The 17,033-nt window shown below is 39.3% G+C and overlaps 1 protein-coding gene across 5 annotated transcripts in view; it reads left to right on the forward strand.

Annotated features, from left to right (window-relative positions):
• Window positions 1–17,033, forward strand: part of ASAP2 (ArfGAP with SH3 domain, ankyrin repeat and PH domain 2) — a 254,664-nt gene that overhangs the window by 202,392 nt on the left and 35,239 nt on the right. For all 5 annotated transcript variants that reach the window (XM_020992602.2, XM_078149760.1, XM_020992604.2 and 2 more), the window contains exons 18-21: window positions 5,238–5,427; window positions 10,038–10,123; window positions 15,148–15,263; window positions 16,750–16,817. In XM_020992602.2, the coding sequence (XP_020848261.1) occupies window positions 5,238–5,427; window positions 10,038–10,123; window positions 15,148–15,263; window positions 16,750–16,817 (460 nt within the window). The remainder of the gene's footprint in view (window positions 1–5,237; window positions 5,428–10,037; window positions 10,124–15,147; window positions 15,264–16,749; window positions 16,818–17,033) is intronic.

Consider the following 17,033-nt stretch of genomic DNA (forward strand, 5'->3'; position numbering starts at 1 on the left):
TTTCTAATTGATTGATAATACATTCAGTCTTTTCCTGGCAAGCCTAACCTTTAAAGGGAAGTGCCGGGAATAATTCAATGAATTTTCTCTAAGAAACCAAAGGGTAGAGTGAGGCCTTCATGGAACTCCTCTTTTAGGATCTACTTTCAGGGAGTTCAAGGTACCAATGCCCAGGTTAATGAATACAGGGAAATCTTGGTGATTTTCAGTATTTGGTCATGAGGAAGGTGAATGGTCCTCTGGCCATTATTATACAATAACAGCAACCTGGTGAACAACCTTATTCAAATCCAGTTATCTCATGTGAGTTCCCAGCACTTAGAATTCTGAGTATCATCGGGTCTGCTTCATGTAGTATATAGATCAGTCAGTCAATAAATGTTAACTGTTCAGTTGTTTCAATTGTATCCAATTCTTCATCTCATTTGGAGTTTTCTTGACAGAGATACTGGAGTGGTTTGCTATTTCCTTCTCCAGCTCATTTCACATATGAGGAACTGAGGCAAACAGTGTTAAGTGGCATGCCTAGGGTCACACAGCTAGTAAGTATCTGAGGCCAGATTTGAACTTAGGAAAATGAGTCTTACTGACTTCAGGCTCAGCACTCTATCCACTATACCGTTAAACACAACATTTACTGAGTTCGTGCCATATGTTCTTTGCCAGGCAGGAATCGTAGAGGATTTTTAAAAATATGTATTAACCTGGTCTGTACCCTCAAGAGGTCAGAAGGTGATGTCCCTTGAAAAATAAAAGAATATTACGTGCATGCTTCATACATTTTGGAAGTCAGGTTCTGAGGGCCTTCATTCAGTGTGAAATTATAACATTTGAACTTTATACTGTCCAATAAAAAGCTATTGAGCAAGGAAGTGACATGATAAAATTACCGTGACAGGAAGATTAATTTGGCAGCAACGTGTAAGATTAATTAGGGGTTGGGGAGGAGGTGGCACCAGCTAGGATGCTCTTGAAATAATCCAGGTATGAAGCAATAAGAACCTAAAATAAGATGGTGGTCATGAGAATGAAAAGAAAAGATCTTAGGAAGAGTGTCTCTTGTAAAACAGAGTTGCTAGGTTAGGATAACTAGATGAGGAAGCAGGCGTAGAAAAGAGTATTAAAAGATATCGTAGAGATTTTTGAGACCAGTTGAGATTAGTTGAACTTAAAATTACCTTGTAGGAAATTAGAGCAAAATGAGCAGAACCAAGAGAACATTGTAGATAATAACAGCAATATTGTTTTAAGAACAACTTTGAGTGAATAAGTCATATTACAAATTTCCAAATGTACTACAAAGGACACATGAAGGAAGATGCTATCTGCATCCAAAGAAAGAACTGATAAATAGAAATATGTATAGAATGATTTTACATATATATATGTATATATATATATATGTATATATATATATATACATACACACACACACACACACACACACACACACACATACATATTTGTGTCCAGTGGTAGCCATATCTAGGGCAGGGGGGAGGGGAAAAAAGGGAAAAAAACCCAAAATTTACATAACTTTATTATATATTTAAAAGGAATAGCAAGTTGTATATAATAGATTTGCAGTTTCATGTGCAATCACCTTTTTAATTATACCTTGTTATGGAAATACTTGTTTTATTCCATACATTAAAAATAAAATAAACCCCCAAAAAGTGGATCTGTTGCTTAGATGAGAGTTGGATTTAGGACTCATCCATTTAGAGCAGGGGTTCTTAATTTTCTTGTGTCATGGATCCTTTTGACAGTCTGGTGAACCTTATGGACCCCTTCTCAGAATGATGTTTTTAAATGCACAAAATACATAAGATTTCAAAGGAAGCCAACTATATTGAAATTGCGTTATCAACATATTTTTTTTAAAACTAGCTTTACAGACCCCATGTTAAGAAGCCCTGTTTTGGGCATAGGTATTAATAAATAGTTAAAACCCATGAGAATGAGTTAAGTTGAAAACCTTCCTTTAGTGAAGAGCAGAAGACAGGATTACAACCTAGAGATACCTTGATTAGGAGGTGAGAGAGATAAAAAGGAAGGGTAGTACTGAATTATGAAATGTGGTACATTTAAGAGAGAACCTGGTAGAGAAGAGCCGTTTGTTGGAACACATTGTGCTTTCAGGACTGGGAAGACTGAAAACTTCCCAAAGGTTTTGTCCAGCACTTGGGAATTAAGGTTGCAAACTCATTTTAGCCATGCTATTAAAATAATTTTCTTTTCCAGCTGGGCAAGCCATTCTTGTAGATAATTTTCTTCTGGCAAACACTGAAGCAAGTGCAAGCAATTTTGTGGCCTGGCAAATGCTTAAAAAAAATCCAGGGCCATTTGGCATGTCTTTTGACTCCAGGAAGTCCAGTTTACTTTCAGCAATGCTGCTGTGGCTCTGGACTGGCTTTAATGTAAGGGCCCTGGAAGAAGACAATGCAGAGACTCCAGATGATTCAGACTCCCTTTGAGCAGCTTAAAAGATTCCTTCAAGTGGTTGCACATTCAAGGACTGAATTTTAATCTATGACTTTGGGGCCAACACTAACCTGGAAAAGTTGGGATTGCTTATCCATTCATTCAGCAAACATTTGTAAAGGACCTGCTGTGTGCAAGTCTCTGTTCTAGTCTCTGAAGGAGATTCAAAGGCTAGATGAGACAGTGGTTCCTACCCTTTTGGAGTTTAGAATCTAGTTGAGGGATGTGACATGTACAGATAATGAATATAGAATTCAATGTGATATGTGCATAAGGGAATTGCAAATAAAGGGCCCTGAGAGTTCTGAGGGTAAAGTTCATTATAAGAACCCAAGTCCTCTGTCACCAAGTATCTGAGCCACTTATGACAAGTGAATGAGAATGAACAGAGAAGAGAGGCTTAGCACTCTCTCTTGAAAGCAGAGACGATTTGTTTTGGTCAAATACCTTCCCCCCTCCAAAAAAAAAACAAAAAACAAAAAACCAACAACTCCTAATTGGAATAGCATATACTCTGTTAATAGAAGATGAGTGAATAATGGTCCACTTGCTGTATTGGGAAAAGTGGGATTTACTCTTTTATAGAAGGACTGACCCTTTTATCTACCCATATTTCATATAAGAACTGGGTGATTAACTGTGCAGTAGGGAAAATCTTAACATAGATGGATACTGGAGGGAGAGAAATTTTGAAGATGGGTAGTGTTTAAACTTTAAAGAGAAAGCAGACCAGATTTCATTTGTCTTCCAAGACAGGATTTCACAGGATTTAGAACTTGAATGGATCTTAGACATCACCTAATATAGTCTCTTCATTTTAAAGATAGGAATACTGAGGCCTAGAGCAGGTAACTGACTTAACCAAACACAGGTACTGCTCATGGGTAGAGTTGAGATTCGAACCCAGATACTCTAATGCCATATCCACTATTTTATAAGTCTTCCAGTCATTGCCCATCTCCAGGAACTATGAGATAACTGAAGATGGGCGTTTCAGTGCCTTCAAAACTTGAATCCTTTCCAGTTGTATACCTTTCTCTACTGTCCAGCTGTACTATCCTAATTGCTACTCCTCCCCAATAACTCTCCATTTCATGATTGACTTTTCACTGGCTGGCCCCACATCTGGAATGGTCTCCCTCTTCACCTCTGTTCCTCTTAAGTTCCTCTGACTTTCTTTAAGACTTCACTTAATCCCTCCTCCTGTAGGCTTTTCCCAGTCACCTCCTCTACTCTCCCCTTGGAAACTGCTTCCCATTTAGACTGTATCTTTTTTATTTACATATCCATTCACACAAAAGCTCCTATTGTGATGCTGCTGTTGATGTCTCCCTCTTTAGGATACGAGCTCCTTGAAGGCCAGGATAGAGGTTTTGCTTTTCCTTGTATCCATCTTCCTCCTCTCCTTCCCCCCCTCTTTGTGAGGTGCCTGCTCAGTCATTACTACTCAACTGACTGAAGTGAAAGTTCAAGCTTGTGACTTGCTGATAAATCTCTTGAAGGGGTCTTTTAGATCTGTCATATTTACTTAATGTATTGGGTAATTTTGCTGAACTGCATTTTTTTCCCGTTTGAAAAATAATTTTATAGTGAATGCCTCAGTGAGAAGGGGAGAGCAAGAGAGAGATATTTGAAAATGAAAGTGACATATAAACAAAAGATAGAAATATAAATTTTGGGAAAAGAAACTATTTCACTAGTGTTTATTCAAGAACCCTTTCTGTTTCTTTTGTTAACAAAATATTTCGCAAGTGTTTTTCTCTAGTAAGTTCCCCCTCCAGTGAGTTATCATGGTACAGAGTCAACCATGTGTTCCCAAACCATGTGTGTGCCAGGTGACCACGACCTTTAGCACGTCCTACTAAGTTGCACAGGCTTTGAGAATTGGCCAGATAATAGATTGCCTTTCTGACCAATAAGGAAAAACCTAGCTAAGTTTGGGGAGTCTTATTATGGGAATGGCAGTGGTTGATGAGATCTTCAGTCACAGTAACTGTCCTAAGATTTTTCTAAGAAATTGTTACTGCCTTTGCACTCTGTGTTAGCTCTGGGATTGCCAACATAGATAAAATTATCATACTTCCAAGTTTGGGGAAGAGAGGGAGGGAAGAGGAGAGAGAGAATATACATTATCAGTCCAACAGCTACATAAAGGGGAGGAGTAAATAATAAAGGACATTATACATAAGTGACTTTACATCACATTTACTTCAGGTTGGCAAAGTACCTTTTAATCTCAAGAACTCTGAGATGGCTACTGAAAATTTGATCTCCGTTTTATAGATGAGGTAGCTTAGACTCAGAAGAGTTATGTAATTTGCCCATGTTCATACTTTTAAATGACAGAAGTAGGACTCATTTTTCCTGATTCCAAGTCCAGCTTTCTTGTGAACAGGACTAATAGATATGTCTTCATTTATAGGCCTAGAAACCAGAGCATAAAGGACACCAGCTATTTTTCCAAAGCTAAACTGCAAATGAGTCTTCTGTGCCTGATCTTATGACCTAAGCCTCTTTTCTATATTGAAAATGGTCACATTTCAGGCCCTTCACCATGGCTATAATGACTATTATTAATTCAAGAAATATAAAAGAACTGCATATTTTGCTTCATTTCTCAGAATTCCTCTGGCCTAACATCCCTTGAGAAGGGAATTTTGTTTAAATCTCTTGATACTTGACTCTAAATGAGTATGAGGATTTATCTGAGTGGGGTCATTAAAAATTTATAATCCAATTGTGTTTGATTTCAGGAATGCAAGAAAAGACTACATCACTGCCAAGTACATTGAGAGGAAATACGCAAGGAAAAAATATACGGACAATACAGCTAAACTACATAACCTTTGTGAGGCTGTGAAAACCAGGGACATCTTTGGATTGCTCCAAGTATATGCTGATGGTGTGGATCTGACAGAAAAAATCCCTCTCGCCAATGGACATGTAAGAATGACAAGGACTTATTAGCCATCTGCTGCTTATAAAAGAGAGAATGAGAGACATGGCAGGGTGAAAGAGTATCAGAAGTGTGAAAAAGGAAATGGAAATTTTGTGATAGGAAGTAGTGTTTCATATGGATTTTTGCAGAAGGGAGTTGGAATGTTTTCTTAAATGAAAAACAATATATATTTTGTGTCTATTAATTTTTATTCTTTTTGTGGCATTTTAAAAGTTCAAGAGACATAATTTCTGGGTAATTAATCGTTTATTAATACTACCAGCATTTTTAATAAAAAGTCAGTGGCACTCTTGAATGCCAAAGACCATCCTGGCAGCTTATTTGTCCTTAGAAGAGGGGTGTTCCTGTGGGTAGCAGTCAACTCTGATTGTTTAACAATTAATGAGAGAATGAATATTGCAAGAGGGACTGGACCTAATTGATTGTCATTTATTTCTAAGTCACCCCCACCTTGGGCAATCTATTCAAAGAATTTTGAGTACCCAAACCTGAGTAGAGCACAATGGCTTCCCCACCTGGGCAGGGTCCAAACAGGCTTGATAAGAAAGTTAACTCAATGTCCTTCAAGAGACTGAATTTTGAAATCAGGCCTATAGAAAAGGGGGGAAACTCTGAATCTCCCCAAATCATTGGCTATTAATCATTTCTTTCATTTTAAAAGGTTGTTAAATATAGTCCAAGTTAGGATTTTTTAAATTTCTTTTTGCTTCTTGGTTTCTCTCTTCTCTTTTATCCACCAGTACCTTCTCACTGACATGATCTTCTACGTGTACTTTATGTGTCTTATGTGTGTGTAGTTATTTGCATGGTGTCTCCCCCATCAAGCTGTGATTTCCCTGAAGACAGGGACAATGTTTTTGCCTTCTTTCTATCCCCAGTGCTTAACACAATGCCTGGCATGTAGTAAACACTTAATAAATGCTTCTTGATTGACTGACAAATAAGTAGACACCTCAGGGCACTTCACCCTTAAGCCACCTTTGAAGAAACAATTTCAGGTAAGTAGCCTGTGAATTTTAGAGTACCACTTAGCTTTTTGGCAGGTATACACTAACTTTTTGCATCCAGGAAACTTTCCGTGTATATTGCCAACTCCACTTAGAAGAAAAGCAGCCATCTCTAGCACTACAGGGAAACACAGCAAACTGCAAAGAAGATTAGGGCAGGAAGCCCAGATTCATAATGTCCCATTGAAATGGCAAAGGAATTTTAGCAGGCCCAACCTAATTCCCAGGTTTGAATCATAATGGGAAAGAAGTGTCAGGTTTTCTCCTATCTCACCCCCTCACCCTATTACAACAAATCCTTTGTGGACCTTTATCCTGCTAGAGTATCCCATGAGAGCATTGGTCCTGACACTGTTGGTAATTTAGGATCTGTCAAACCTTAGCCATGCTCTCAGCCCTCCTATACCAAAATGTCCATTTAGGGACTGCCTTGACTTGAGGCGCGCGAGCGTGTGTGTGTGTGTGTGTGTGTGTGTGTGTGTGTGTGTGTGTGTGTGTGTGTGTGTGGTGTTAGCCACTTTCTACAGTACAGATAATTGGTACTTCATGGCACTGGGCTTTGAAAGTACATCTTGTGGTAATGAAAATACTTAAGAGTTGAAAAAGAAAGGAACTTGGCTATTAGAGCTCAATTCATAAGTGGTTCCCAGCAGTGGCAAATTCCTAATAAAGATTTCTTATGTTTTCTTCAGAACTTTAACAAAATTGAATAAAACATGTATTTCCAGGTGCTGTTCACTATAAAATTTGTGTGTTCCCCTGTTGTTCTCTTATTTTAGAAGGAAGTTAAGGCAATGGCTTGTCTAGTTTTGATTTTTTTATTAGCATTAGGAAGACTACCTACTAAAGTTCTGTAAAGATGTCATATTCTCCAAATGAGGCCCCTAAGAATTGTGCTGGGCCATCTCCAGTCATCCTGATTTATATCTGGCCACTGGACCCAGATGGCTCTGGAGGAGAAAGTGAGGCCGGTGACTTTGTACAGCCCTTCCTCACTTGAATCCAATTCAGTTATTAGTCATGGCATCATCTCCGTGATGTCATAGTCCTCATTGAGAACGAAGAACAAACCACAACCACACAACCTCTAAGGATTGTTGGATGGAGTACTTAGGAAAGCCTCTCAGATAGCCAGGTTACCTATCTCTTCCCCTTCTAGGTGTTGCCAGTACTGCTTAGACTGCTTATGAAGATGAGACTTACTTCCAGTCAGGACAAGAGTAGGCCCAGTAAGGCCTTTCCTCTGAATAGCATTTCAATAATTTAGAAGTCTTTACTTTTAAACTGGAGTTCTTTCCCTAGAAATTACTGTTTAATACATCTACCATTCTCCTTCCGTCTCTTTCCAGCCCGGTTTAGGATAAATGATACCATTGGAATTTATAATGCAAATCCATTTCTTCATCTTTCAGAGGTAAAAAGTGAATTCTTGGAAGCTCAAGATGAAGCAGTGTGGTGATAGTAGAAAAGCCTGGGATTCAGAATCAGATGTCTGATTCAGATCTCATCTCTGTGACTTTCATCAGGTTCCTCCCCCTCTCTGGGTCTCAGTTTGTTTTTTTTTAATCTGTAAAATTAAGAGGGATAAGCTAGAAGTTCAATCTCTAAGGTCTCTTCCATCTCCAGATCTTAGGAGTCTAAAGAAATCCCTTTCTTTCTTTGACAGATTTTAGCATGCCATATAGCTACCCAGAGTGCTCTCTTGGTTGATAACATCAACAATACCTTTTGACATTACTCGTGGGTCAGAGTTAGGAATGAAAAACATCAGTGAGGGTATCTTGATGCGAAAATATGTTTCTTCAATGACTGGTTACCCTTTCTCTGCTCATGTGGGAAATAGTTAGGAAAGTACCTTATCTAAAGCAAAATGAGTTGCTTAGTCAATTGCTAAGAATTTATTAAAGGCCTGTTATGTGCCAGAAGCTCTGCTAAGAGCTGGGGATACAAAGAAAGGCAAAAGATAGTTCCTGCCTTCAAGAAGCTCACAATCTAATGGAGGAGACAACAAGAAAACACGTAAGGACAAGATTCATACAGGATCAATTGGTAATAATCAGTAGAGGGAAGGTGCTAGCCTTTTAAGGAAGGCTCAGGAAAGGCTTCTTGTAAAAGATGGGATTATAGCTGGGGCCTGAAGTCTGGGAATGTGATGTTTGAATTTTTTTGTAATAGTAGCTTCAAGGGATGTAAAATACAACAAACTTTCTAAAAAGCTCTTGTATACAGGGCCATGGACTAACCTTGTACCTTCTAGGCCAAAGGTGGGGAACCTGTTCTAGGCTTACTATTTTATATTAGCCTTTACTGTATTTTCAGTTCAATAAACATTCATTAAACACCTACTGTATACCAGGCACTGTGCTAAGTGCTGAGAATACAAAAAAGAAAAAGATAGTCTGCCCTCAAGGAGCTCACAGTCTCATGAGGGAAAGATAACACATAAAAGGAAGCTGGAAGACAGTGAGGGGAGGACATGGGCATCTTGTTCCATGGAGCTGTTACCAAGCACAGCTGCCAATGGATAGTGCAGCAAGCTACAAAGGCCATGTTCTGCCCTCTGTGGATCAAGCTTACAAGTGAACGCATCAACGAGAAGCAGGAGGACTCTAACCGCTTCCACTGATGCTGGTCTCTAGAGTCAGGGGACTTGGGTTAACATTCTTACTGAGTCATTTACTGGCTATTTGACCTTGGACAAGTCACTCCTCCTCTCTGAGTTTCAGTTCCTCTTTTAAAAAATGTGGGGATGGGACTAGGTGATTCTTTAGATCCTTTCCAGGCAGGATTCCATTATCCCCGATAAAGGAATTTGATACAAGGAATAAGACAAGAAACGGTGGTGGGTTGGGGAAAATGAGAAGGAGTCTTCCAAGCTCTATGGAGAGTCAGGCCTTATAGCTAATTTCTTGTCTTGTTTTTAAGGTTTCATACATAAGAAGGTCCAGGGACAGGGGGGTGTGCATTAAGAGAACCCTAACATTAAATTGTTCATAGTATTATAGAATTTAAAGATAGAAGGGACTTTAAAGATTATCCAGTCGTTCTTCAGTTGTCTGTGACTCTTTGTGACCCCATTTGGCATTTTCTTGTCAAAGACATTAAAATGGTCTGCCATTTCCTTCTTCAGCTCATTTTACAGATGAGAAAACTGAGGCAAACAGTGTTCAGTGACTTGTCTGGGGTCACACAGCTAGGAAGTGTCTGAGGCCAAATTTGAACTAATGAAAAGGAGTCTTCTTGACTCTAGGTCCAGCACTCTATCCACTGTGCCACCTTGCTGTCCTACACCTTAATTTTACAGAGGCAACTTTGAGTCTCATATTTCTACAAGGCGAGTTTGTGATGTTACCAAGGGCCAAGTCAAATTGATAGGGAAATCTGAACATGTCAGGAAAGTACTTTAAAGGGATTAATGACAAGGCTTTTGTGGAGAAACCTCTTTATAAACCTTAAAGCACTCTAAATATGTCAGTATTTGTTACTTGTTTGGGAAGATCTGACTCTTTTAATGGGGTATGTATTGTGGCTTTAGAAGTATATATGCAGTGGTTAGAGCCTTCATATGTCTTTATTCTATTTTATAGGAGCAAGATGAAACCGCTCTCCACCTTGCAGTCAGATCAGTGGATAGAACTTCCCTTCATATAGTAGACTTCTTAGTTCAAAACAGGTAAGTAACTTTAAAATAGGGGATATGGGTGGCACAGAAGACCAAAAATATTTTCCTTTGGGTTCAGCCTCATGGGGTACTGGAAGGAGCTTGATCAGGAGTCAGAGGACCTGAGTTTGAATCCTAACTCTGTGACCTGGGGCAAATCACTTAGACTCTCTGGGACTTAGTGTCTTCAATCACACGAGGACTTCTTATGATTTTGTACATTGGGTTAGAAATCAGAAAGCTGAGATTCTGAGCTCTGGAAGTAACTTGCTTTGTGACCTTGAGTCAAGTCACTTAACCTTTAAGAGTCTTGGCTTCCCTTCTGTCAAATAGGGAAAAACCCTATTGTCCTCCCTAACCCTTCCCACCTGACTGGGTTGTGAAGATCATTTCAGATGAGTTTATGAAAACACTTTGAAAACTGTCATGTACTTGTACAAACATTAGAATTTATTATTTTCTTATCCCTGAGGCAAAGTGTGTCATCATGCTTAATAAATGCATATTGGATTGGATTGAATCAGTGTTCCAGAAAGGGGGTTGATAGGCCTGCATTATTTTAGTTGTGTCACCATTAGAGACATTAGTTTTTCTAGGATCTAAAAATCTAAGCCTTTGAGACAGAAAAAATGTACTGCTAAATGTAGAATACTTAACAGTGAGTCTTAAGAGAATAAAAATAAAGGCAGTATCAATCAATAGTTTTGAAGTTTGGTTCTCCTCCCCCAGTTTCTGAGACAAGAAGATTAAATGGGTATCTTTATTAATCTAGCCAACTGTTATATAGCTGACGCTAACGGAGAAAGAGGAAGTAGGAATAATTGAATTCCAAATATAAACCTATAGTAGTTCCATTTTAGCCAGTAGTCTCAATTTTTTTCTGGTACCATTTTATTTTTTATTAAAGCTAGTTTTTCCAAGAACAGTTGTCTAATTTGTACGTAAGAGGCACCATGGCATAAAGGAAAGGTCAGAAGACAATTTGAGTCCTTGTATCCCCTTGTAAACATGTGACCTTAAAGAAGTCACTCTCAGAACCTCTGTTTCTTCCTTTGTAAAACGAGGGCATTGGACATGATTTCCAAGGGCCCTTCTGCCTCTAATGTTGTACACTTTATGATTCAGAATTATTTCTCTGAACCTCAGTCTTCTCATCTGTAAAGTGAGGGCTGTCATACCTGTTCTGTCTGCTTCACAGACTTTGCCATAAGGAAATGGGGCTTTATAAACTGAAAAATCCTTTATCAGTGAGAGCTATTCTCCCCTTTTCCCTGTGGAAATGCCAGTGAGCTGTCCTCTGGCAAACAGTTTGTCTTTAACAAAATAACCTCATGTCCCCAGAAGAACTTTGTATTTCCTGGTTAATTTGCAACTCCAGTCATTTTATGAATCACAAAGGTAGCACAGTTGTCTGCTGCCCAGTACCTATTTGTTGAGTGAATGGTTTTCTTAGTTTAATGATACCTAGTGATAAATTCTCATTGGGGAAAGTAACCATCCTCCTTTGTCCTCCTTTTTATGGTTCTGAGACAAAAGGAAAAGTTACAAAGTTGGGGAGAGGATGTTTTTCGGGGGGGGGGGGTTTGCTGTTGTTGTTTTATATAAAAACCTAAATTCCAAATTATTCGTAATTTGTTTTAAAGCGTGTGTTTTAATTTGAACAAAACCATGATAAATATCCTTCCTTGGTCTGTGTGTCCTTATTGAATTGCCTTTTTTGCCTTTGTTGTTATTCTGATTTTTTTTTATTCATAGCTGTAGTGACTTCTTCATAGATGGTTCTGATTCTGCTTCTTCATTCTGGATCACTTCATAGCAGTCTCCCTATATTTCTTTGTGTTCTTTATGTCTGCCATTCCTTGTGGCACAGAATAATGTGTGTAGCCATCTTCTGATCTTTTTGGTTTTATTTTTCAAGCAAAATGTATTTGCTTCCCAAATGAGCTTCAGCTTACCTCTCCCATTATCTTCCATTATTCTCGCTCTACCCTACGTCAAATTAGAAGCTGGGTTTCACTTTCCCATGTCAGAATGGGAGATGTGATGAGTGTCTTAACATTTTGTTTAACCATTTCTAAAGCTTGAGTCAAACCAGATGTGCCTTGAATTTTCCTCTTTTAGAGAAGTTTTCTTTTTAAATATCCCTACAAATCCAGCTAGGTGATATGATGATTGAATGTTGAATTTGGAGTCAGGAAGACCTGAATTCAAATTCTACCTCAGACATTGGAAACTGTGTGACCTGGACCACTTACTTGACCTCTCAGCCTGTTTACTCATCTGTAAAATGGGGGTGATAACAGCACCTACCTCATAGGCTTGTTTTGAGGATCCAATGAAATAACATTGGTAAAGTGCTTTGCAGACCTTGAAGCATAATGTAAATGCTTTCTGTCCTTGGCTCATTCTTAGAAGAATACATTCTCCTCTTGGAACATTCTTAGAACAATAGCTGTAGTGTCCTTGGGTTTTGAGTCACTGAAGACCTGAGACCTCATCTTACTCCATACTCATCATTTTACAAATGAAAAAGATAGGCCCAGAGACAGGGATGACTTTCTCAAGATTATACAGGCGATAAGGAGGAGAGGCAAGCTCTAACTTGTGTCTAATTTCAAATCCAGAATTATTTACTTTACACCAGATTTGATGTTATTTTTGAAGTTGCAAGGTCTGTGGTTATTCAGCAATGTGGGCAGAATCGGATAAGTCCAAAAAGCATTTGAGGAGAAATTAGTGATCCTTTTCTCCCCCTCACAGATCTTCTGTGATAATGGATGTTTTTGTCAAATAACTTTTTAAAAGTCCTCCCTCCTTCTTACTCTTATTTGATGAGAATGAGTGAGTCACAGGGATTTCCGGAGGTATTGCCCTTACTTGCCCCTACATCCTAGCCCTCTCCCTGCACTATAGCCCTGGAATGAACTTGAGCAATCATTGCCTTCAAGTCATCCCAGCTGAGAAGGAATTGAAGGGGAAGTTGGTCAGAGTTTGGGGGTAGGGGAGGAGTAGTTGTCTCGGAGCCAGTTATCCAAAGCTTTCCCTCAGTGCTGAACAGGGAAGTTAGGCATAGGAACACTTGGACTTGGAGTCAGAAGACCCAGCCTTGGGTCCCACCTTCTCTGTTGACATGATTTCCAAGGTTCCTTCGTGTCTTTATGCTCTATGACTAGAACATTTTCCCTCTCTTGTCTTGAGTTTCATCTTCTGTAAAAATAATGGGGTTGGACTTGACAGTGTCTAGCGATGGCTACTAGATTAGTTTTCCTCTGTTTGCAGTGGAAATCTTTTCTGTTATGCCACATATATCCTTCTCCTCTAGAGTAGCTAAATATTTTTTTTTACACAGCTGCACAACCTCCCGCCCATACACATATGCACAAACTTCTCTGTGTCTTACTTTCCTTATTTCTAAAATTGGGATAATGTAACCTGTCATGACCATCTCAAAAGGATCACATAAGATAGAATGTGAAATTGCTTTGAAGGCCTGAAAACCCTAGAGAAGAAAGCAAGGGAGTGAGGGTAGGTTGTTCTTTCTCCTGCCAGGGATATCCTTTCTATGGATTTGTTCCTGGTTTTCTCATTCAGACCTCCTGAAATCAGTTATCCTTTTAGACAAGAAAATCTCTGTCTGATGACCATATGTCCTAGTTTTTTTTCCCCTCCCAGGGCAGCCCTGATTTTAAATACATCCCCCTTAATTGTAAAACCCATAAAAAAGTACTAGAAATTATAATATTTTGACCATATCTGGGAAATGTATGATTCAAGTCAGTAAGCATCGTAGTGAAGTCACAGCAGATTAAGAATCACAAAGCAGGGGGGAAGCTAGGTGGCGCAGTGGATAGAGCACTGGCCCTGGATTCAGGAGGACCTGAGTACAAATCCGGCCTCAGACACATCACACTTACTAGCTGTGTGACCCTGGGCAAGTCACTGAACCCCATTGCCTAACCAAAAAAAAAAGAAGAATCAAAAAGCAGGTCATGTATACAATCATCTGGTTCAGCCCCCTCATTTTACAAATGAAGAAACCGAGTTCGAGAAAGGTAAAGTAACTTATGCAAAAACATATGGGCTGGTAATAAGTAGATAGGCAAGGATTTGAACCCAGGTCCTCCAACTCCAAATCCCGTTCTTTTTCCTTTTCCTGTAAGGAGCTTTGCAAACCTTGAAGTATAATGTAAATCCTAGCTCTGCCATTTGTTACCTCCTTTGATCCAACACAGAATCATAGAATTTGAGAATTGAAAGGGACCTCAGTACATATTTAGACCAATCTATACCCAAAAGGAGTCATCATGATACCATACTCAGTTCAGAGTCATCCAGACTGCTTGAAGATCAGACTTCCAAGGAGGAGGAAGCACTGCCTCTTGAAGCACCCCCATTCCACTCTTGGATAAGTCTTTAGTCAGGAAGTTTTCCCCTAATCTCAAGCCTAAGTTTATTTGCCTCTTTGTGAGGCAGTCCATTCCTCCTGGCTTTGCTTTCTTGGGCCCAACAGAACAAATCCAGTCCTTCTTCCACATGACAGCTGATCAGATAGTTGAAGACAGCTATCACATCCTCCCTGAGTCTTCCCTTTCTACTGCATTGTATCTTTGTAAGACGGTAAAGAAACCGTTTCATTTCATGATTACTCATGAAAATGCATCCAAGCTAGCCTGTCTGGGCCTCACTTTTTACTCTGGGTTAGGTGAAATGATTTTTAAATTCCCAACTCTACAGCCTGTGATCCTGTATTTAACTATAACAATGTTCATAATTGATAAGTATATGTTGCAGGTGGCTTTAGGTGTTCAAGTATGATGGACTTGGTATCCATTGTTTCTAGTCATGAAACCCTTTGGGCTAATATTTGTTCCCATGCCATTGTTCCAATTTGGGGGACAGAAAACCAAAACTGAAGTCCATTTTGATGTTATGCATTCCGATTTTTGGCTTGGAAAATATGGTCACTGTGCCTTCCTGTGACTCGTGATAACCAGCATTCCATCTCTCTCCCTCTATCTTCTCCTTCCCTCTGCTAGTGGGAACTTGGACAAACAGACAGGGAAAGGCAGCACAGCCCTCCACTACTGTTGCCTGACGGACAATGCCGAGTGCCTAAAACTGCTGCTCAGGGGGAAGGCCTCCATTGAAATAGGTAAAAGGGAAATGGGGGTATAGAGCTGATTCTGGTTTGGGGGAGGGAAGCTTAAGGGAATTGCCCAAGGTCACAAAGAATAAGCATCAGAGACAGAACCTGAACCCAGTCCTCTGAGTCCAGAACCAGTGTTCTCTCCACTGTGCCCTGGTTATACTTGTAATCTTATTGAGGTGGGGGGATAGGGGATAAGATGCAGAAGCTTTGCAAACTTGGGTAGTATTTGGCAAGAAAAATTGACACATATATTCATAAACCATAAGTTTCTATCAGTATTCACATTCAGATCCTCTTAATGACCAGCTCCTACTCAGATAAAGAAGCTATTTGTTTTAAATAGGATCCCTGGCCACTGGAACTTCATTGATAGGATATTCTGTAGCACAACTACTTTTCAATGACTTTTGGGGAACCTGGTGTGAGGAACTGATTACCACAGGGTAGAGAAAGTGGAGAAATGAGTGTCATTCTATTTGAAGGTTTTATTTCACTCTTCTCTATTTATAGCCCTGTTGGAATGAATAGAAAATTCCCATCATAGACTATTAATGCAGTTTCATTGTGTTGTGGATAGAAGGGCCACCAAGAACCCACTGAAAGAGAATATAAGCAATTCTTTTTTAGGTCTCCTTATGTAGTAAGACAGCCAAGCATAATGGAAAGAGCATTGGATTTGGGGTCAGTCCCTGGGCTCTGTTCCTGTTCTGCTACTTCCTAACAGATGACAGGATTTGGTGGGAGAAAAGCTAGTTTCACATCCTGGCTGTTTCTATTCACACTACAGGTTAAACTAGATGACACTTGGAAGCTCCATTCTAACTCCATGATTCTGTGATACACCCAGCACTTGAAATGGTGCTAAAAATGCTGCCCCAAAGAAGTTCTCTAAATCAAATGCTATAGCAGATAGGTAGAAGATTTTTTAAAAAGTAAATAATTAATGACATTATGTTTCATTTTGTTTTGGTCTAGGCCTGTAATTTATTTGGTACAAGAAACTCCCTTAGCCAGTGCTGATTGGCAATTTCTCTGCAATTTATATCTTATGTAATTGCCTAAAGCATTGAGAGTTGAAGGGCCTTGCCCACACTTGGTCTTAGAGCCAGCATATATCAGAGGCAGAACATAAACCCTAGGTCTTCCCAATACCAAAGCTGGCTCTCCATCCAATACACTATGCTGCCTGTCATCATTATGCTGATGCTTGAAAATAGTTTGTTCTGCTAATTAATTGACATAATCTTTTCAAAATGTTATTCATTAACCCTGTTTTCTGAGATGATGCAAAAGTAAACCTCCCCTAAGATTCTACCTAAATTTCTACAAATACTATATTAACAATCCAAATTAATGACGCTTTGCTCTAATTTATTTTAAATAACTAGTTTTGTGTTTTCCTTTATTGGTTCTCTTATAAAACCAGTAGGTCGCCTTTTCATCAATCTTTGTGACAAACTTTTCTCCCTCTTTCTCTCTCCACCTTCAGCCAATGAATCAGGAGAAACGCCACTTGACATTGCTAAACGCTTAAAACACGAACACTGTGAAGAACTGGTGAGTTTCTTGGCAGAATGGTGATTGCTGGCGTCCTATTGAGGTGTCTAGACTCATGAGGTATCCACTTTTCCAGAAGGGGAAACTTATCTGATGTGGCTTCTTGTGGAGAAATTTTCTCCAAGATCTCCTTTGGGCCATCTCCAAAGGGTATAGCAGAGTCATACTAACAAAGGCAAAAGTGTAACATTCAAGATTTAGACCTGGGCTTCAGAA

The sequence above is a fragment of the Phascolarctos cinereus genome, unplaced genomic scaffold (assembly GCF_003287225.1).
Source record: "Phascolarctos cinereus isolate Bilbo 61053 unplaced genomic scaffold, phaCin_HiC Scaffold_2;HRSCAF=192, whole genome shotgun sequence".
NCBI classification, from domain to species: domain Eukaryota; kingdom Metazoa; phylum Chordata; class Mammalia; order Diprotodontia; family Phascolarctidae; genus Phascolarctos; species Phascolarctos cinereus.